The sequence below is a fragment of the Poecilia formosa genome, unplaced genomic scaffold, assembly GCF_000485575.1.
Source record: "Poecilia formosa unplaced genomic scaffold, Poecilia_formosa-5.1.2 Scaffold218, whole genome shotgun sequence".
Lineage (NCBI taxonomy): Eukaryota > Metazoa > Chordata > Actinopteri > Cyprinodontiformes > Poeciliidae > Poecilia > Poecilia formosa.
In genome coordinates this window covers 11,407-32,471 of record NW_006800157.1, presented here as the reverse complement: position 1 = coordinate 32,471, position 21,065 = coordinate 11,407, and the positions used below count along the sequence as shown (strand labels likewise).

At 37.2% G+C, this 21,065-nt stretch overlaps 2 protein-coding genes across 2 annotated transcripts in view; one reads left to right on the top strand and one right to left on the bottom strand.

The window, feature by feature from the left end:
- LOC103149123 (uncharacterized) overlaps nucleotides 1-21,064 on the top strand; it is a 27,782-nt gene extending 6,718 nt beyond the window's left edge. The window contains exons 6-25 of the mRNA XM_016679742.1: nucleotides 11,742-12,185; nucleotides 12,267-12,530; nucleotides 12,831-13,088; nucleotides 13,646-13,737; nucleotides 13,933-14,157; nucleotides 15,092-15,166; nucleotides 15,417-15,513; nucleotides 15,625-15,751; nucleotides 15,858-16,098; nucleotides 16,201-16,357; nucleotides 17,072-17,156; nucleotides 17,259-17,321; nucleotides 18,029-18,231; nucleotides 18,312-18,443; nucleotides 18,522-18,709; nucleotides 18,873-19,021; nucleotides 19,525-19,764; nucleotides 19,846-20,008; nucleotides 20,215-20,323; nucleotides 20,822-21,064. Of these exons, the coding sequence (XP_016535228.1) occupies nucleotides 11,742-12,185; nucleotides 12,267-12,530; nucleotides 12,831-13,088; nucleotides 13,646-13,737; nucleotides 13,933-14,157; nucleotides 15,092-15,166; nucleotides 15,417-15,513; nucleotides 15,625-15,751; nucleotides 15,858-16,098; nucleotides 16,201-16,357; nucleotides 17,072-17,156; nucleotides 17,259-17,321; nucleotides 18,029-18,231; nucleotides 18,312-18,443; nucleotides 18,522-18,709; nucleotides 18,873-19,021; nucleotides 19,525-19,764; nucleotides 19,846-20,008; nucleotides 20,215-20,310 (3,299 nt within the window). The 3' untranslated portion in view covers nucleotides 20,311-20,323; nucleotides 20,822-21,064. The remainder of the gene's footprint in view (nucleotides 1-11,741; nucleotides 12,186-12,266; nucleotides 12,531-12,830; nucleotides 13,089-13,645; nucleotides 13,738-13,932; nucleotides 14,158-15,091; nucleotides 15,167-15,416; nucleotides 15,514-15,624; nucleotides 15,752-15,857; nucleotides 16,099-16,200; nucleotides 16,358-17,071; nucleotides 17,157-17,258; nucleotides 17,322-18,028; nucleotides 18,232-18,311; nucleotides 18,444-18,521; nucleotides 18,710-18,872; nucleotides 19,022-19,524; nucleotides 19,765-19,845; nucleotides 20,009-20,214; nucleotides 20,324-20,821) is intronic.
- LOC103149122 (uncharacterized) lies at nucleotides 1,139-3,611 on the bottom strand. The gene is made up of 5 exons (XM_007568141.2): nucleotides 3,487-3,611; nucleotides 2,848-2,892; nucleotides 2,348-2,374; nucleotides 1,858-2,232; nucleotides 1,139-1,753 (listed from the first exon to the last, which is right to left on the bottom strand). The coding sequence occupies exons 1-5, from the start codon at nucleotides 3,527-3,529 to the stop codon at nucleotides 1,551-1,553; spliced, it is 693 nt and encodes a 230-aa protein (XP_007568203.2). The 5' UTR covers nucleotides 3,530-3,611; the 3' UTR covers nucleotides 1,139-1,550.
- Nucleotide 21,065: the final 1 nt, after the last annotated feature.

Here is a 21,065-nt window from a genome sequence, read left to right as displayed (position 1 = left end):
CCATGTTGGTCATTTTTTGCTCTTTTTCTCTCTACAGATCCTGATCAATGTCTTTAATCATCACAAACGTCTCTCATCATCCTCATCATCACTGAGACTGCTCTGAATAATCACTCTCTACCAGCCTGTTTCAGTGATATTAAAGTGATGTTATTTTGTATTTCCAGGTACATAGTGCCATTTTAAAGCACAATTATGACATATTATCTTCAGTTGTTATGAAAATGCTTCATATATCAAACATAACTTAAAAGAAATTTGACTTCTCAATTTTGCCTTGAAATTGGTTTCTGTCTCTTTAAGAAGCTCCAGCTCTTTTCAATATTCCTCCTTCATATTGAGACAAACCCACATGTCCCTCATTCAATCACTGCAAATACTCTTTAACTCGTCCTAATCTTCAAAAGTTACTAATTCTCATTATCTGACAGTGCTTCGATCGTTAAAACGTGCCAAAACAGAAACCGTCCTCTGAAAGCCTAATTTAACTTTTGGCAATAATTCCTAACTTTTAGTTTGTTTCCCTGACTGAAAACCTCAACTCTGATTGGTCAGTTGTGAGAGGACTTTATATGAGACTGTAAGGAAAACACATCACTATGTAAATCTGACACTGAGTGACCTTTCAACATTTGAGCATTAATTCTCAAAATGTCTGCACATTGTTTCGTTTTCAGTTAAATCAGTTGTTCCTGTTCCGTCGCTCAGTGAAAATCTGATACGTTGTCATTACAAAGCAAATTCTGCGGGAACAGAAAATAGATATAAATCATGGGAATTTTCCAGTTTGTTTTTGTGTTTTGTTTATTTTTTTTACAGTGAATCTTGTGACAACAACCTCAGCTGAATCAGTATTAAGGCTGATTAATACTGACTAATTCTTTTACATCATATTGGATGTAAAAAAAAAAAAATGCCATCATGAACTTTAAACAAAACTTTCACATACCATTACATTATAAAAGCTTCCTGTTGCACAGTTTATTCATGTTCTGCAGTTTATTCACATCTAATAAGTTTGTTTTAATGAAAATACACAAAGGAGCAAAAACCTCCAAACAGAAACAGCCTTAAACTTTATAAATCACTGAAAACATTTTAGTGCATTTAAAACATACATTTCTCTGATTTTAAAAAATCTAAAATAAACAAAAATGTTTTTACTGGTTTTTGGCAGTTTTACTTTCATTCTTCTAAATGACTCCATTGTTATTCTCAGTTCAGCTGATTTAACCACAAACCAGGAAGTCACTTGAGTTTCTAAACAACCTTGGAAAACTGGTTCATGTGTCAAACTCTTATGAGGTAATCAGTTTTCCTTTTTAGAAAAAAACAAACTTGTTTCTAATCCAGGATAGCTACTGTGAGATATTTTAATATACCATAAAGTGCTTTTAAAGTTCATTGAAATATAAATCATTGTACCTTTACTCTTTTTAAGCAATATTATTTCCAACCACATTAAAACATGATTATAAATTGAACCTGGTTGCCAAATTAATGCATTTAATTAATACATATTTAACCCACAATAAAACATTAGAAGGAACTTAAGACAGCATAAAACAAGAAGACTCAGCTTGTCTACGTAGAGGTTGTCTTTCAGGGTTAGTTTTCTTTCTGTAAATAATGTAACAAATAATCAGAATAGTCACTGCTGCTGCTGCTGCTGCTGCCACAAAAGGTAATCCTGTCCTTCCCCGATCCTCTGATGAAGGGCTGACAGTTGCTGGGAGTTCAAATGGATGAGAGTCTGGTGAAGGACAAGAGGAAAGAAACTTTTATTGTCCAAAATTCAAACAGAAAACTGCTCTAACTTCAAAGTATAAATTTACTGACTTATCAAAGCTCACTTACCGGTCACATTGAGTTTAGATGTGTCTGATCCCTTGCAATGGCCAATGTTTAGTTTACACACATAAACTCCAGAGTCCTCCACCTGGAGTCTGGACACATGGAGTCTGATCCGTCCTTTTTTGAGGACGTCTTTGTCAAACACAACTCGTCCTGAAAACTTTTCATCCTGAGTTTCTGAGACTTTCTTTCTATCATGTTCAATATAGTCGTATAAAGGTTTATAGCAGCTTATTGTATCATCTTTCAACCAATCACAAGAAACAAGCCACAAGTTGTGTGAGCACTCTAGTTTGGGGGTGAAGGTGAAGTCCAGTGTGAGGTTGTCGTTCTTCTCAGCCCAATATGACTTCTGTGTAGCTTTTACTTCAATTGGCACTAATGATGGAGGTAAAAGTTACAGACAGTCAGAAACACAGGACAACAAGCAATTATATCAAACCTTTGTTGTTACATCTACTTTGATTTTATAACCTCTAAATATTCTACTCACATATAGTCTGAGCTTCTCTGTCTGGTGCTGAAGAGACAAAGAGAGAAAGTGAGGAGATAGAAACTGTGTCTAAACCATAGTTCTGTTCTCTGTGGCTGATTTTCCAGTGACGGCCATAATCACACATAAAGATGCCGTCATGATTTGAGGGTGATTGTGGTGAGGATGGAGGCAGCAGGACCAGGTTATGGTGAAAATTATGGTTTTAATGAAGAGTTCAGAAAAACAGGCAGCACAGGTGAACAATGAGACAAGGAAACACAGACACTGGTGAATGACAACAAAGGCATTAACCCTGGACAAGGATCCGACCGGGAGTATTGGACACAGATGAGGTTAAATAAACAGGGACGTAATCAGGGGAAACAAGCTGGGGGCAACGGAGGGAAAGACATGACAACACAGAACTAATTAACAGAGAAATTCAAATCCTCACAGATACCCAATACGTTTTAAAACATTCATTTTATAATATTGATTAAATGAAAGTGAAAACTGACCACAGAGATGCGAAGAGAGCATGATGAAAGCCATAACCCTTATCCCTATGAACATAAAAACAATCAGTGTTTTCAACACCCAGTTATTTCAAAGCTCTTTCCAATGACACTACTAAATATTCAATACAGTTTAGTTAGTAACAGCTGTTTTTCATCAATACTTTAATGAAAAATGGTTTTAGATCATGCACAATTTAATTTCTTTAAGATATAATCCATTGATCAAGGTAAAATAAATATTTAAGCAATTTCTTTCACTACATGGAAAGAAAATCCCTTCATTTGCAGAGAAAGCATTAATTGGTCGTTTCATATTCAAACTGAATTCAGAGTTTTTGTAATAAAGACAAGTGAGCGATTCCTTTAGCCTGAACTTTCTACTAATCAAGCCAGTAAGTGTACAAGTTATCAATGTATGGCTGTGTAGGTATTAATGACACACTGAAGTGTATTTTATCTAAGGTTTTCACTGATAACAGTAAATATCCACGGATAAAAATCAGTGAACAAATATGTTTGATACGAGTCTCTATGGCACCATAATGTGGTTCAGCATTGAACTGAGGTAGAACATTTTCTAAAACAAGTAGATGGATACGTTGGATATCAAGCACTTTGACAGAATATCTTAATACTTACATTTCCAGAAACAGAAAACTTGTTCTTTTGTCCAAGCCATCATTACAGGGATAAAAAAAAGTTTATAACCAAAAACAGAAAACCTGACAGGATACAATTATCTCTCTTTGATCCTATAACAGCAACTGATTGTTAAAAGTGTTTGCATCAGCGTCTAGATATAAGATATCATGTGTTTGGTCGTGTGATCGAGCTGATTTGGTTTTCAGACACAGCTACAGTTTTCACTTTCATGTTCCTCAAAAAAGAAAAAAAGAAAGAAAACAATTATCTGAACTGATGTGTCACTGATCTGATCTGTCTAATGCATTTAGATGCTTCAAAACCCAAAAATCATTTCAGTAAACGAATAATCTGCCATATTAATCAAGTGTTTTCAGCTGTTAATTCTAAGTTACAAAGTGATGCTTCATTATAACATTTTATGTTTTTTTTCTGCATGATTTATTTGATAATATGTTCAGAATAACAGTTCCAACATTTGAATAAATGATCTCTGTGAATCCCGTCACGTTTCTCAGGGGATCAGAGATTCATGCAGCTTAAGAAGAAGGTATAAAACTCTAATAGAGGCTAAATTCAGAGAAAACTAGAGAAACATGCCAGATTGTAGCGATTGCAGATTGTAGTTACAGATCATGTCTGAGTGAAATAAAGGCTTTTAAGACAGATGTCAATTAGAAAAGCAGAGAAGTTACTTAATTATTACAACCTGGTTTCCAGTCCTAATGGCCTGTCATTGTGTAAAAACATCTATTCCTATTTGTTTCCTTCTTAATTTGAAATAAAAAATTAATTCTTCTCACTTTTCATCAGTTTATCTATGAACAACACTGTGATATTTTTGAAGACAGTATTTATAAACGTTTTTGGTTTGGTAATGGAGCCGTCAGAATTAAAATAGAATGAAAAACGACTTAAACAGAATGTTCCAGATCAGGACCTAGGACATTAGGTCCAGATCAGGACATTAGGTCCTGGAGCCTATGCCAACTCCGTCACTATTCTTAGATAATTACTGAACTCTGCTGACATTACCTGGTTTTGGATAATGAAACAAACCCAGCAGAATCTGCTCCTTCTGAGCAAACAAACCCAAAGATCACTGGCTACCTCCATGATCACAATATTTTACAGAGTTGTAGTGGGTCTGAACCTGGGTTTACTGGCTCTCAGTTTGGTTCTCCTGGTGCATAATGGCACCTGGATCCAGGGGCACTGCCAGGAATCTTGGGCCCCCTGAAAAAAAATTTAATTGGGGCCCCCCCTCACGCAGCTACTGTTACAATTTCTTGAGTCTATCTGACTCATCAAAAGCGTCACAATTTCAAAAGCTTACAACTGCCTTGCTTTCTTTGGTCCAATACTGATAACAAGTACAATATTTACTGCTCATGAATTTTACATGCAAAGGTAAAATTCAGTCCACATTCAGTTTGCAAGTAGGTTACTTCAATTTTTTCTATTAGTTTTAGATACTGAAATATCTCTCCCCACGAGCAACAGTCACAGACAATGTGCAAAATACACATAAAGCAATCCAGACTTCTCAAAAATTGCTATGTAGTTGCATTTTATTCGAGCTGCTGTACATAACTTTAATAAAAAAATATGTTCTCTCCATATTTGTTAAAGTTGCCATGATGTCATAGCAGTTTGTTATGAGACAGATAATCTGTGAAAACAATTAATCTCCTCCATCTCCTTCCTGAACCACTATTGCTAGCTAAAGTAATGCACGGTTCTGACCAAAACAACCAATCAGAACCAGTAGGACGCTCTTAGCACTGTCAATTAGCCTCATTCACTCACTGCTAAATGTGCTAATGGTGGAGAAACAACTTATGATTACACGAAAATCGTTTATCTGCCATCATTGGTAGCTACGCTTACTAAACTAAGCATTCATAACAGGCTATGCTAGCTGCAGCATAGCACAGAGCAAGAGGAGGAAGGATGAGCAGCACCACATGAGATTGTGATTGACAGCACTAAAACTCTCCTGCCTCTCATTAGTTGTTTTTAGAGAACACTGGGAGAAAGCAGAGGAAATAGATTTTTCACAGATTACCTCTCATACCATACTGTCACAACATAATGACAGTTTTAAAAAATATGTGGAAAAAAATATTTATATAAAAGTTACATACTGCAGCTTTAATTTCACTCAGGGGAGGACGGGTCAGGAGGGATGTGGGTTAGAGCTGCTGCTGACTGACTCATCTGTTGTTAAGTGGCAAAAGTTACAAGGGACAAGTTAAATATATGAATATATTTGTAAGTTTTTTCCTTAATTCATTAAATGCTAATGAAATGGAGGCAAACAGTAGTTTGTAGCTAAGCTAACTATGCTAAATGGTTGATAATTTCACACAGTCTACTCACCTCTCTTGGAAAAAAACTGCCTTGTCTTTTTCTCTCTCTCCCTCCCTCTATTTTTTTTTTTTCGAAAACCTGATTTTATAGCTTTTCTTAGCAGCATAGTAACTGCCACAGTGGTTTGTGTCTTCCACTGCCTGCTGCTAACAGCGTCACTCTGAAGCTCCAACCAGGAACGAACCATTTAACACAATAGGGGGTTCAGGGCAAATATGGATGTGTGTTTTTTGATCTGGGAGTGGAAACATTAAATTTTACTGCTAAAAACAATCTTTGAAAATACAATATGATTAATTTTGTAATTGACAGGGCCCCGATTTTTTATTTTATTTTATTTCTATGAACAATAAATAAAAAACTAAATTGTGGAGGGCCCCCTGTTGGTCAGGGCCCCTAGAATTGTCATCACTTTCCGCTGTACCACGCCCCTGGTTGCGAATAATTACTTATTTACTTTATTGATTGTTGCTGATTCTTGGGTTTCATTTGCATAGAAACAGTGTATTCTCAAACATATTGTGTATAGATATTGGCTTTCTAAACTTTTATGTAAGAGAACAAAACTGAGCACCACCTAGTAATTTTGCTGTGGCATCATTTAAATTAAAAAATAAAAAGAACAATATGTGCATATATGTGTATGTAGATCCAATATTTGTTTTTCAAGGCAGATCCTGGTAGAGCAAATATGCAGTTGGGAAACTGATACTCAGGATGTGAGGTGAACATGGAGTTCACCATCCAGCCTGAGGGAACAAACTGTCTCTGGGTTTTTGCAAACAACACTTCATTATCCGAACAGTGTAAACAACCAGTACACTTATAAAACATAAAAAATATTTTAGAACTTAAAAAATAAAAGCTCCAATCAATTCCTGTTTGCTCTTCCATGTGTGCATGAAGGAAACACCTATATAATTTTAGAGTAATGTACGACATTCCTTTAGAAAAGGTGGGATTACCCTGCAGGGTAAAAATTTACTGCTATAAATATTTAAGTAAAGGCACAAAATTTTAACAACTGACATTGAATTAATTAGAAAAACAGAAGAAAAAAAATTGTTAAGTGAAAATGATCATAAGATAAAATAGATTTTAATCTGGAGAGACTCAGGTGGAGAAAAGGCAACATTTGGAAAGTTTTATTTGACTTTCTGGTACTTTGGCACCAGCAGAAGACGTGGATGCCGAGAATCGCTGTGAGCTCAGGGAGGGGCTCAGGTGGCCTTCTGCCCCGGGGCAAAGGCACCGATGGTGGAGGGAAGCCTGCTGGAAGGATGAGGGTGGAGACGGGGAGGAGGTGGGTCGAAGCACGGCTGGGAAGCAGGTGGATCCATGGAGGTTTGGCTTTATGAAGGGGTTCTTGAGTCATGATTGGCTGAATTCTAGTGACAACTTGCTGCTGATTGGATGAGGCGAAGGCATGACACACTGTTGATGCAGGTAGGAGGACAGAGTCGCCCAGCTTGAATTTACACCTAATCTTCATTTCAATTTATGAGTATTAATTAATTTTTTAGACCAAACAATGAAGCAAACAAATTTCATACCTGGATTAAAAGAGAAGTCATGGAAACAAGTCAGTAGCTGGAAGCAGATCATTACGTACCATTCACTGGAAAGACCAAAAGATTATATGTGTCAATCATAATAATAATAAATCTGACACAGTCTTTGCACATTTAACTAAACTTGGCATGCTGTGCTATTAATAATTATTAGTAGTATTTGTGAAATAAGCTAGAGTTTTGGGATTATTAATGCTGATTCTTCCAATTATTCTAACTCTTCCCATTTAGTTGAAAACTGTCCAAATTCTGCTGCTGTTTTTAATCCAACTTTTACCTGATTGTTGTGTCTTAAATGAGTCACCTATGTGTTAAACCCGTTGGTTCAGAGGTCACCAGCTTGCAGCTCAGATACAGCAGGCCATGAACAAGACATTTTCTGTATCATAATTAGAATAAAACTATATTTTGCTAAGCAGAAAGTGTCATTTTTATGCTTATAGTTGTGCTGATCTGGAAGCAGACATAAACCAGGAGAACTGAGAGCAGCAAATCGCAGAATGAACACAACGTGTTACAGTGAACCACACATTCATGGCATGTTTGTATTTCTGTCATTAAGACATTGTTTTGACTTATATTCATTAATAAAACCTAACCTGAACTTTAACTTATATTCATTCAGTGGGGCAAAAAAGTATTTAGTCAGCCACCAATTGTGCAAGTTCTCCCACTTAAAAAGATGAGAGGCCTGTAATTTACATCATAGATATACCTCAACTATGAGAGACAACAAAAAATCCAGAAAATCACATTGTCTGATTTTTAAATAATTTATTTGCAAAATATGTTGGAAAACAAGTATTTGGTCAGCTACAAACAAGCAGGATTTCTGGCTCTCACAGGCCTGTAACTTCTTCTGTAAGAGGCTCCTCTGTCCTCCACTTGTTACCTGTATTAATGGCATCTGTTTGAACTCGTTATCAGAATAAAAGACACCTGTCCACAACGTCAAACAGTCACACTCTAAACTCCACCATGGCCAAAACTAGAGAGCTGTCAAAGGACACCCGAAACAAAATTATAGACCTGCACCAGGCTGGGAAGACTGAATCTGCAACAGGTAAACAGCTTGGTGTGAAGAAATCAACTGTGGGATCAATTATTAGAAAATGGAACACATACAAGACCACTGATGATCTCCCTCAATCTGGGGCTCCACGCAAGATCTCACCCCGTGGGGTCAAAATGATCACAAGAACGGTGAGCAAAAATCCCAGAACCACACGGGGGAACCTAGTGAATGACCTGCAGAGAGCTGGGATCAAAGTAACAAAGGCTACCATCAGTAACACACTATGCCGCCAGGGACTCAAATCCTGCAGTGCCAGATGTGCCCCCTGCTTAAGCCAGTACATGTCAAGGCCCGTCTCAAGTTTGCTAGAGAGCATTTGGATGATCCAGAAGATGACTGGGAGAATATCATATGGTCAGATGAAACCAAAATAGAACTTTTTGGTCAAAGCTCTACTCGTCTTGTTTGGAGGAGAAAGAATGCCTAGTTGCATTCAAAGAACACCATACCTACTGTGAAGCATGGGGGTGGAAACATCATGCTTTGGGGCTGTTTTTCTGCTAAGGGAGCAGGACGACTGATCCGTGTAAAGGAAAGAATGAATGGGGCCATGTATCGTCAAATTTTGAGTGAAAACCTCCTTCCATCGGGCATTGAAGATGAAACGTGGCTGGGTCTTTCAGCATGACAACGATCCCAAACACACCGCCCGGGTAACGGAGGAGAGGCTTCGTTAGAAGCATTTCAAGGTCCTGCTGTGGCCTGGCCAGTCTCCAGATCTAAACCCCATAGAAAATCTTTGGAGGGAGTTGAAAGTCCGTGTTGCCCAGCGACAGCCCCAGAACATCACTGCTCTAGAGAAGATCTGCATGAAGGAATGGGCCAAAATACCAGCAACAGTGTGAAAACCTTGTGAAGACTTACAGAAAACGTTTGATCTCTGTCATTGCCAACAAAGGGTATATAACAAAGTATTGAGATTAACTTTTGTTATTGACCAAATACTTATTTTCCACCAAATTTGGCCAATAAATTCTTTAAAAATCAGAAAATGTTATTTTCTGGATTTTTTCCTCCTTGTCTCTCATAATTGAGGAATATCTATGATGAAAATTACAATCATCTTTTTAAGTGGGAGAACTTGCACAACTGGTGGCTGACTAAATGCTTTTTTGCCCCACTGTATCTGAAGTCTAACCCAGATGACAACTGAGCTTCCTGGAACCTGCTGTTTGTTCTTAGAAGGACCAAAGCGGATGCTACCTGCCTGGTTCAAGGAAAACAAGGAAGTATTTTCTGGAATTACGGGAGTTATTATATTTCATGTTTAAACTTCTGTCTGTCCACTGATACTCTGCAAATTGTGTTTTTTATCTTGTAGGTAAGTAAACACAAAGTAATTGAACTTTGACAGCTGTCTCATGTGGAGTTTGTTTTTCCATTATGCTTCCTTGTGTCTTTGATGAATATAAGTTTTCATTATTATTATAAAGGAACTATTGAAAAGGAGTTTTGTGAACCTGGAGACCCTGACTATTTAAGTGTCAATGAAAATACTTTAGACCATCCTTTTCTTTTCTTTTACTTTAGTTACAGCTACATAAAATATAAATATGTGTGAATGCCAAAATAACAAATTACAAGTTTTTTTGAGAATGACGTTTTTTACATTTACAATGGAAAATGCCCAAAGCAGATCATAATGTAGTTACAGGGTGACAACAAAGTGAGTCTACTGAGAAATATATATAAACTAAATATTGATATTTATCATTTTTGTATTTATTAGTCCTCTAAAGGAGAAAATTTAGTTTGTCCTTTTTTTTTATTCTAATGAAGAACAAGTCAAATATTGTGTTAAAGATACAGGAAAAACAACATTGCATTTCTGGAACAAAAATACTTTTGCAACAAAGAAAAGAAAATTAATATGCAAAAAATGCTATTTAATTTTCAGTTTTATGACTAATACACTAAAACTCTTAACTAATTTTAAGTAGAGTACATGCAGAAATTATATGTTTTATTTTTGTTCTAGTTGTGTAACGACAAACTAGTTTTTTTTACAGTGAAACACAGTACAGAGCTAACAAGCCATCCTGGGTGTGGACAGGACCCAGGATGAGCATAAAAGGATCCAGAAAGAAACAAAGAGCTGAGATGAAGACAGAACTGCAGCGGCGGCAGACAACCTTCAAAACATGTAAGAAACGTCGTCTTCAATCTGTAACCAAAAGGTTATGGGTCACAGTGTTTGTCTACTGTAGTTTATTTTTTTAATTGTCTTTTTGTCCAAGTTTAAATGCAGCATCAATGTTTATATTTACAGTTCAAACTCTTGTATTTATCTTTGTTTCTGCTAACCATAATCCCAAATGTCTTTTTTTTTTTTTTGTATTTATTTCTAAACCAGAGAAAAACTTTGGAAGAATTTGAACCTTTTTGCATCCAGTGGTGTTTCATCTCTTGTCGGCTGTCTGGCCTCCAAGATGCTTCGTCTTCTGCTGCTCCTGTGTGTTTTCATCACACTGACAGGTATTTAAACACACATCATTTTATTCCTAGAATAAAAGCATATTTCTTTTATTATTGTACTTAATTCAGTTATGATATAAACTCAAAGGTTTCTTTTTTGTTAATATCTGAAATTATTAACTGAGCCTTGTGGCACCCCACAAGTTAAGGGGGCATAGTCAGAGGAGAACAGAAGCATAATCTTCTCTTTATGCTTCTCTGCTAAGGTATTTTGAAACATTCTTTGCAAAACTACAAAAATTAAATAAAAATAAACAAATGTATCTTGCGCTGGTTTTATTAGATCTCATCTGTCGACCATGAAATCCTGTTAAACAGGCTGAAGGTCCTAGCTGATATTTCTGGCTCAGCTTTAACTGGCTCACCTCATATTTATCTCACAGGACATTCAGCATATTGTATATTGGATATTGTAGGGTTGCGTTGGCTCGCGCGACTCTGCAATATCGCATGGACATCGGGGGCAGTTCCCCTGGAGGGGTTCTCCGGGAGTATGGGGTACCAGGCCCTTTGATACGGGCTGTCAGGTCCCTGTACGACCGGTGTCAGAGTCTGGTCCAGGATTATTTATTATAATCAGAATAAAATCATGCAAAGTAACTGAAAACAGCAAGAGATAAAACAAATCTAACAATGGAAAACAGTTAATTTAACATTTTAGGAGAAATTCACGTCATGTTAAAATGCAATTCAGTCTCTTTTTGTTTATTTTTTATTGTGAAGGTGTCATGATTTTTCTCTCTCTCTCGTAGGTCAAGCTCTGTCTTGTGTAGTGGGAGGTTGTTCTGCTGGATTGGACTGCATCAACGTAAATGGAGTTCCTCAGTGTGCAGATCCCTGTTCCCGTTACACTGAACTGCGTGATGAGTGGCGCTCAGTAAATAACCAAGACCAGAGCAATCTGAGGTGTGACGGGAGTGTAAATTGGGACGGCTGGTATCGGTTTTATCTAGGAGGGAGCAGTGCTTCAATTCCAGATTACTGTGTTGACGAAAGAAGATGTGGAACTCATGCTGGTTTGTACATAACACAGCCTCACCCCACACAGATCAATGAAATCGTAACTCGCAATATGTGTGGTCGCTGGAGCAATAACTGTTGCTATTTAAGCTCACTCACCATAAACGTCAAGCTCTGTCCTGGAAACTTTTATGTTTACAAACTTGCGAAACCATCAGCTTGCCATTTTGCATATTGTGCAGGTAATGCTCCATCGTTCTGATTCAATCTTTCTCTAAAACCCATAAAATGTTGATATAATGTTGTCATGTTGTTTTTTCCAGAAATAGTTGCTAAAAACGTGTTTGACGTCAAAGCAATAAGCCAAACTGAGACCAGCATCACTCTACAGTGGAGCAGATTGAACAACATTGTCAGCTTTGTTATCCAGTATGACGGCAGAGAGATGTCAGTCGGAGCACCAAGTGGAAATGGAGCCGTATCAGTCACAGTTTCTTCCCTCACGGCAGCAACTAAATACACATTTACTATATTTGCTGTGGTTGGAAATGTCAGAGACCGAGGAGTACAATTTACAGCTGCCACTGGTAAGAAGCTTCACTTTACTTTTTGAAGGAAATAAAATTAAAAATACACTCACTGCAAAGACACAAACCTTACCAAGTATTTTTGGTCTAGTTTTTAGTGTAAATATGTGTTAGTGCTCTCGAAATAAGACAAAACCTTTCTTATGAGTAACTTTTCAGCAGGATATAAGTTTGATTGGGAAAAAGTACTTGTGCCACTGGTAGATTATTTGACGCTCAATTTATTCTCCGCTTTATGATACCATTACTGAGGTGCAGTGCAATTTTCACCTTTTATAAATTTCTAAACTTTGCCTTCAGCTCCTCCAGATCCAACTGGCTTGGTGTCCCTAAATGAAACTGAGAGCAGTATAACTCTGCAGTGGAACAGAGTGAACAACGTCAACAGCTTCATTCTCCAGTTCAACGGTAACGAGAGAAGAATCGCTGCGCCTGCTGGAAACGGACCAGTAACTCACACAGTGTCGTCTCTTTCTGCTGGAACCAAATACACATTCAGACTCTTCTCTGAGTTTGAGAATATCAGAAGTAGTGGAGTGCAACTTATTGCTGGAACTGGTAAGATTTTAATGTTATTTTTTATTATTTTTAGGTAATGGGTAAGTCAATTTTAAACTTGTTGAAGGTCAACTATAATCCCCATAAAAAGAAAAATTCTAAAAACAAAATAGTTTTTGAAGTTATTCTGTCAAACATCTCCAACCTGAACCCAGAATGAACAGTATTATTTACAGGCTAATGGGTGGTGAGTTTGAAAAACACATTGTCTGTGATTTTTTTTAAATGAAATACATGGATAAATCTGCAAACAAAAAGCAGGTTATTTATCCACAGAAATATTATTGATAATGTATTTTAATTTCTAAATGTCAGTAAAACATCACATAAGTCCTGATAGCATAAAATTTGTATTATAGACATACATATAAATATTACATATCCCTTAATTTTGCCAATTAAAAACAATCTTTAAATTATATTGTTAATCAGTGGAATCTACTGAACAGAAGCTAAAACTAAATATTGTTCTTATTAATATTCATAACTCACCGATTTCAGACCACCTCTACTTAACATTCTGCATTTAACAGTTTTTTATGTTTTCATGTCTGCAGGTACTTCTGGGGAGAAATTTGGTGAAGCTAAAAAGTTCAACCTCACCTTGTGTCCGTTATCTTTCTATCAAAATGTTTACCAGCAGGTTTATGTAAGTAAAATGGAGTCAAATGTTTCTGAATACATGTGGATATATAATCTAATATGGGCTTTAATTACATTTTATTTGCGCAGCAGCAAGCTCATAAATCCCATTTAGTGGTTGAATCTTTATTTTTAGCATTAAAAATTCAAAGTGACATAAAAAGATGGCGGCTTTTCAAAGTGATGCATTTGTTTTTAACAGGTGAACTTCACCAATAAGAACTTTGCCATCTGTTTCAACGGTTATTATAACTCTAAAAGCAATGACGACTGCATTGTTGGACCTAAACCCGAGTCTGGCGAGGCGAAATTCATCATAAGGGAAAAAGATTCTTCGTATGAAGCTCGAGCAAAAGCAGCAGTGCAAACCATCAGAAGCAGCTTGAAGTGCTCTGTGCATTTTGACATGATGTACACGAACAAGAAAGTAAATATAATACATTTAATTCGAGCTCTTCTTGATGTTTACGAGATTTGTAAATAAACAGATTAGTCACATATTGACCCTTTGCACGTGACGTCACGGTCTTCAGAACTCGGCCCGCTCCGCCATGATGGACGTCAAAACGCAGCTAACCCTGTCAAAAACGACATCTGATAGCTTAATATCGCTTTTATTTAGTTGATTTCGCTTTGACAATAGACGCGGTCAGCTGCAAATACGAGGGTGAAAATCTAGTCTAAGTTTTCACCCTCGTGAAAATAACTTGTAATTTTATTATATAACTTAATGAGGGATGATGCGATAGATAGCAGCCGTTAATCACAAGGTAAGATTAAGGTTCGTGTACTTTATAAGTAAGTATGATTATAAAGATGATATAAAATATTGCATTATGGAGAAAGGTACTTGTTTAAGAATTAGTAACCATGGAGACAGTGCCCCTCCGTCATGTTAGCCTAGCATGTGTGTGTGTGTGTGGGGGGGGCTAGCATCTCGTCTTTTGTTCATTTTAAGGCTTCTTCAGAATGAGGGGAAACGCTGTTTATGAAATAGTGACATAAATCATGTGGTGTGAATTCAGTCAAAGTCGGTAATTTGATCAGGAGGCAGGAGGTACGGGTCGGTTTGTAAGCTAGCTGTTTCAAACTTTTGTAAATACCGCCGTCTATGAGCCCCAACAGGTGTGTTACTTTCACAGACAAATTAGCTCGACTCCAACAAGAAGCCATAAATAAACAATTTCAGTCGCTCAGTTCAGTATTCCCGATCTTGATTTCCAAAGTCCAACATGGCGCCTCGAGTGACTAAGTAACGTAATGCAAAGGGTCAAAATGAAATACCTGAAAAATCTAGTGCTTCACTTTTGATAAAGTTTTTTTTATTATTATTTTCTGCGTCTTTTTTTCTTTTAACTAAGGTAAATCTGAACCTCCTCAGTTTTGGGAAACAAACAGCTCTGCATTTCAGTTCAGTCTCCAGTGAGGCAAAAGTGGTGAGTATTTTTATTATTTTGTTTTCACATGTGTATTTAATATAAAACACTTATTCTAAGACTACAAATTGGTTTTGAAAGCAATAATGTGAATAAAAGGCTCAAATTAAAACCATCTTTACTTTCTCTGTTGTATTTTAAAAGATAAACTTAACTATTTAAATGGTAATCTGCTGCTTTTCCATCTTAATGTTTCAAATAATTTCTTTTATATGTTTTTCTAAAAAATGAAATATTTATTACCGTATAGATGGCGGATGTAGCAGTTGAGGGTAAGCTAGTTCAGTCTGTGTCTCTTGGGTCGCCTGACTCTGGATTTACTGACATCAGTGGATGCAGAATCTCAGGTTGGTGAAATAATCTTTTTTTTCTGATTCTGTTGAGCATTATTGACATTTGAAAGAGAAATTGGGTGATCTTTAATATTGGAAACACAAAAGTCTAACTTTTGTCTTCAGGTGTTGGGATTTTACCTAATTCAACAGTCCGTTTTGAAAAAACCTGCAGAAGCTTCACCTGCAGCATCGACAGAGCTGTCACATCAACCGGCTGTGGTGAGCAGGAGGAATGTGATGGAAACGGCAGGTAAACTCTCACACACTCTGGTTTCTGGTTTAGACAGAAAGCTACGGTTTGTTATTAAACTGTTGCTGTGATTTGTTATTAATCTGCCTGTTTATTTTTCCATCAGATGTTTTAAAAACCAAATCTGCACCGTGACGGGTCCCACTGTCATCGACTTCCAAGGTCAACAGAGCTCTGTGACGGACCGGTGTGTGTACTCTCTGGTGTCAGACTCATCGAGCGGGTTTGAAGTGCTGGCTAACTTCCAGGAACGCCGCCGTAGAGACGTGAGCTTCCTGGACAGTGTGAGCCTTCGACCTGCTGGCTCAAAGGTTTACTTCCGCCTGGAACAAGGTGGCAGGATTAAGGTAATTCCCAGAAAGTTGGATCAAAATTCCTGCACACCGCTTCCCATCTTCGCATACATTCTCATTTTATGACTAATAATTTTCCTACTGTGTTGCACTCAGATGAACGAGACAGTGTTGACCCTGAACAGTCCAGTCCAGCAGTTCGAGGGCATTTCATTAAGCAAGGATAAAAATGGACTGACAGCATCGTCTTTGTTCTCTGGGCTCAAAATGTCGGCGTTGTTTGATGGCTACACAGCACAGATCCACATGAGAGGTAGGAATAAACAAGGCAGCAATGAACTGATTATTATTCTTCAACTTTTTAACGTCTGGTTCTTCCCTACGGAAGACCAATCTTGCCACAAATATGAAGAAAACTGAAAAAAAAAAATCAGAGATATGATAAAATACAAAATGAGAAGATGAGCACAAAAATGATTTATTAAAGTCAAAGATTGAGAAACAAATATCTTTTGTATTATTATTTAATTAAATTTGATGGTACAGTAAAGCATTTGTTAATCATTTGGGAAATGCAATTTATTTCTAAAGCTATTTATTTATGATCTTTATTTGTTCTGTATTTATATTTAGTAAAGGCAGGATTAGTCCTTTAAGTATTAATTAATTCTATCCAGAAAGAAAAACAGGCAACAAATCCAACTCTAGATGAGGATAAAAGGACATAAGACTTAAAGCTGTAATTGAGTTTTACTCAGGAAGGTTGAAATTAAAAAAAAAATCACTTTTTCACATGAAAATGTAAAGATTACAATGTATTTATTAACAAACACATTGAAGATGCAATGCTGGTTTAAGTCGGTAGGAATACTTTTCAGTTGTCATAATTCAGCTATGAGATGTAAATTTAAAGGATTTTAAATTTACATTTAAAATCCTTTAAATCCATTCATGCTTTCATGCTTCATGAAAGCATGAATGACCTGCTTTCATGAAACTTTCACTAATATAGTCTGTAAACTTTCAGTCCCTGTTGGATCAGCGATGGAGGGTCTGTGTGTCGACTCCAGAAATATGTCGAGTGCAAAGCTTCTTGATTTAAGCTCTCCAAGGTGCAACATTATTATGAATAATTAATTAAATACAATTATTCTGAATTCAAAAGCATTCCTTCGAAAACATGAAGTTGACTTGTTGATTTGTTTTCTTGCTAGCTGTGAAAGGCAGTATGAAGACCCTGTGGACAGTCAAATAGAATGCAACATGATCACCAAACAGTGAGTAGATTTATTTCTTCGTCCTTCTGTGTTATTCTGTGTAGTTTGCATTGTATATGTTACGGATGTCAAACTCATTTTCATTTTGAATTGCATCAGGATCATGAATGTTCTTAAAGGGCCGGTAGTGGCAGAATTTATTGATAAAATATTTATAAAAAGCTGTTTCTGCATTTGATCTTGTTAAAATTAAATGTTGAACATCTTTTGAAATTGATCAGTTCATCAGGGTTATTATGATTGTTTCTGTGATTTTTATTATTATTATTATTATTATTTTGCAGTCAGAATCACAGATTTTGTGGAGCTAATTTAGAAGTATTTGCAAGAAACATTGCTTGATATTTGCGCCACATCGATCTTAGACAATAACTTGACATCAAGTAAGCCTGAGGCAGCAGTACAAGAAAGAAATACTGCCACCTGCAGGTGGGAGTTGGCACCAATTCAATCCAATATATCTGACCAATTTTTTTGTGGAAAATTTGCAATAATTTCACAGCTGTGCATTAGCACAAACAAAATGATGAAATGTTAATTTTCCCTGAATTTCTGCGATTGTAGAATCACAAAAAACTGGAGGGACTAATTGATGTATTTTGACATCTATGGCAGAATACATCTGGCAAAATACAATATTTCTAGAATAATAGAAATAGAAACATTTGAGAATGTTTAATGTTTTTATCTTCCTGTGTGTGAAAAAGCTGTAACCTGTTGACGGCCGCCCCGTTTTCCTCCTGCAACGACGACGTCGACCCAACTCCCTACATCAGCGCCTGCAACAGCACTCTGTGTGGATATCCTTCAGCTGACGGTCTGGGCTGCCAGTTCCTGTGGGCGTACGCCACAGCCTGCCGCCTACAGAGCAACATCACACTGGACAGATGGTGGTCAAACGCAGGCTGCTGTGAGAGAATCTCATCTTTACTGCAATGTTTCTACAGCCTGCATGCTGTCAGAGTAACATTTGGTTTTGCTTCTCTGCAGCCGAGCCTCAGGCGTTTTGTCAGGACAAGCTCTGCAGCGATCATGAGTTCTGTGGCAGGAAACACAGCGGGAAGACTGGCTGCCTCTGCAGAGCTCTGTTTGCCTCCAAATACAAACTGTCTGGGACTCTGGGTAAGAAACCTCTGAGATGTACACAGGTCTTTGGAAAAAGACGGAAATCAGAGTTTCCACAGATGTTTTTATGCCCAGGTGAGCCGGCTGTGTGCAGGAAGAACTCTGGTTCAATCACTCTTGTTGGATGTCTGCTGGAGGAAAAAGGCGTCGACTACAGAGTCCTGCACCTTAATGACCGGAGCTGCAGGGGCGCGATGGACGAGAAGAGCCACATGGTGACCTTCAGCTTCGACAGCAGCAACACCTGCGGGACGGAGATCATGGTGGGTCTTACACTCATCCTCTGATTCTGATCAGAGATCTTTGTGTGTTTCTTGCATTTTTCTCATCCATTGTGTTCAATAAAATCTCAGTAAAGTAGAAAAACTGAACTGTTATGCAGAAATAAATGATTTTTTTTTCTCTAATGATTGTCTGATTCTGCAGAATAATGGAAGTCAGATAAACTACAAGAACACCATCATGACCCAGAACAGTTCTGATGTCATCACTCGCCATGATCAAGTGTTCATCGACTTCTCCTGCCACCACACTCAACCCGACATAAAGATTGTGGCCTTCAGAATTAAAGACAAGTGTGTGACCGATTTTGTTTCTGCCATGATGGAAACTTTTTAAGCTGATTCTGCTGCAAAAACGCAAAACTAGATACTAGTGCAAATATCTTAGTACAGTGGAAATGAGACAAACCTTGAGCGTAACTTTTCTGCAAAACATAGGACTTTTTTAAAGCCATTAATTCTTAAATTTTGATTTTAAAAAAGTACTAGTTCTATTGGCAGATTATTTTACTTTTAACATGGAAAAATGTGTTGCTATAAGTGGAATAATCTGCCAGTGTCGGTACTTTTTCCATCAATATTGAGGAATCGTTAACTTAAAACAAGCTCCTATAGTTTGCTGAAAAGTTACTTGTAATTAGTTTTGTCTTATTTCAAGTATATTAAGATTTGCAGTAGAAACTAGTCCAAAAATAGTTGGTAAGATTTTGTGTTTTTGCAGTTTAATGAGCTCACATGTTTGTTTGTTTGTTTGTTTGTTTGTTTGTTTGTTTGTTTGTTTGTTTGTTTGTTTGCAGCTCTGTGGTCCAGCACATCAAGTCTGGAGAATGGAGCTACTCTGTGTCGATGAAAGCATATGAGAACGCTGCCTACACCCGAGCTGTAATCTCTGGTGTTCTGCTGAACCAGAAAATATGGGTGGAGCTGAAGACGGACGGGCTGGATGCAAAAACCATCGCCGTGGTGATGGACTCATGCTGGGCAACCAGCAAGGAATCGCACGACAGCAAACCAAGTTATGACCTGATTAAAGATGGGTGAGGCTCTATCAGTCATAACCATCAGAGTGTTCAGACTGGGTTATAAGACTCACATGAACTGGTTTTTCTTCCTCCCAGCTGTGCTGACCCGAATGACGGGACAGTGGAGGTGGAGGGAAACGGAGCGGGAACCTCCACCTACTTCTCCTTCAACATGTTTGAGTTTTCTGGGAACTCTGGTCAAGTTTATCTGCACTGCAAGATCCAGCTGTGTCCTAAACAGGAGGACAACTGCATCCCGGTGCAAACTTTAGGAAACTTTATTAACAGTTCATCACATGTGCAGCCCTGGTTCTCTTTATCAAGACTTTAAATGCTTCTGAGGAAGATGGACGTTTTTTTCAAAATAAAACTTAGTTTTTAAAGGGATAAATGTTAGGAAAACACTGTATGTGTAGTGCTGGTCTGCAAAATAGTAAATGTTGTGTTTCTGTGTTTAAATGCCAGGATTGCTCCGATGAACCTAAGAGAGAACGAAGAGCCATCAGACGGCCACTGAAAATTAGAGACACATCCTTCATCAGCATGGGCTGGGTTCATTAGGCCAGACGGCAACGTGGGTTTGTTTTTTCAACTGTTGTCATAAAGGTTTCAGTAACTGAAAGTGGAAAGTTTATTTATTTATTTATTTAATGTTTTGGGCAAGAAATTCAGTAATCAAGATATTACATAACAAGAGAGGGTTGTTTTACCTTTTTGAAAGGAAATTAGATTTTACTTAGATAAGAGGATTTCATATGTATATTAAAATATTTTTATCCTTTTTCTTATTCTTTACAATCAAGCACAATAAAAAGATTGTAATATGCTGTAATATTTAAATAATAATTCAGAAAACCTGTTTGAATGCCCTAATTGGCTGAAATCATGTTTTATATTTGTTCAGCTTTTTACCTGTTGTGTGTTTTTATTTTCAGTCTCTGCTCTGACATTCATGGCTAATCAAAAACTCAGATTTGTGATAAACGAAGTTAAAAAACTAAATCTGCACTAAACAAGTAGAGAAAAGTCTTTGTAGAGGAGGAATGTGTCTGATATTTAATTGTTTCCTCAGGTGGTTTCCATGTGAAACTGGACCGACTGCCGACCTTTACGCTGATTCCTGACATCAGTCCAGATCCACAGACGGGATGTTTGGAAATCTGGGATTATTTCTGACTTTTTGATGCTTCATCGTCTAATATCTTAAGATGGAATTGGTTTTTAGTACAATTAATGTGGGGACGGGGCAAAAGTCAACCAGAAATTATTTCTTCATACTTTTGATTTAATTAAATGAAGGGAACCACGAGGACTGT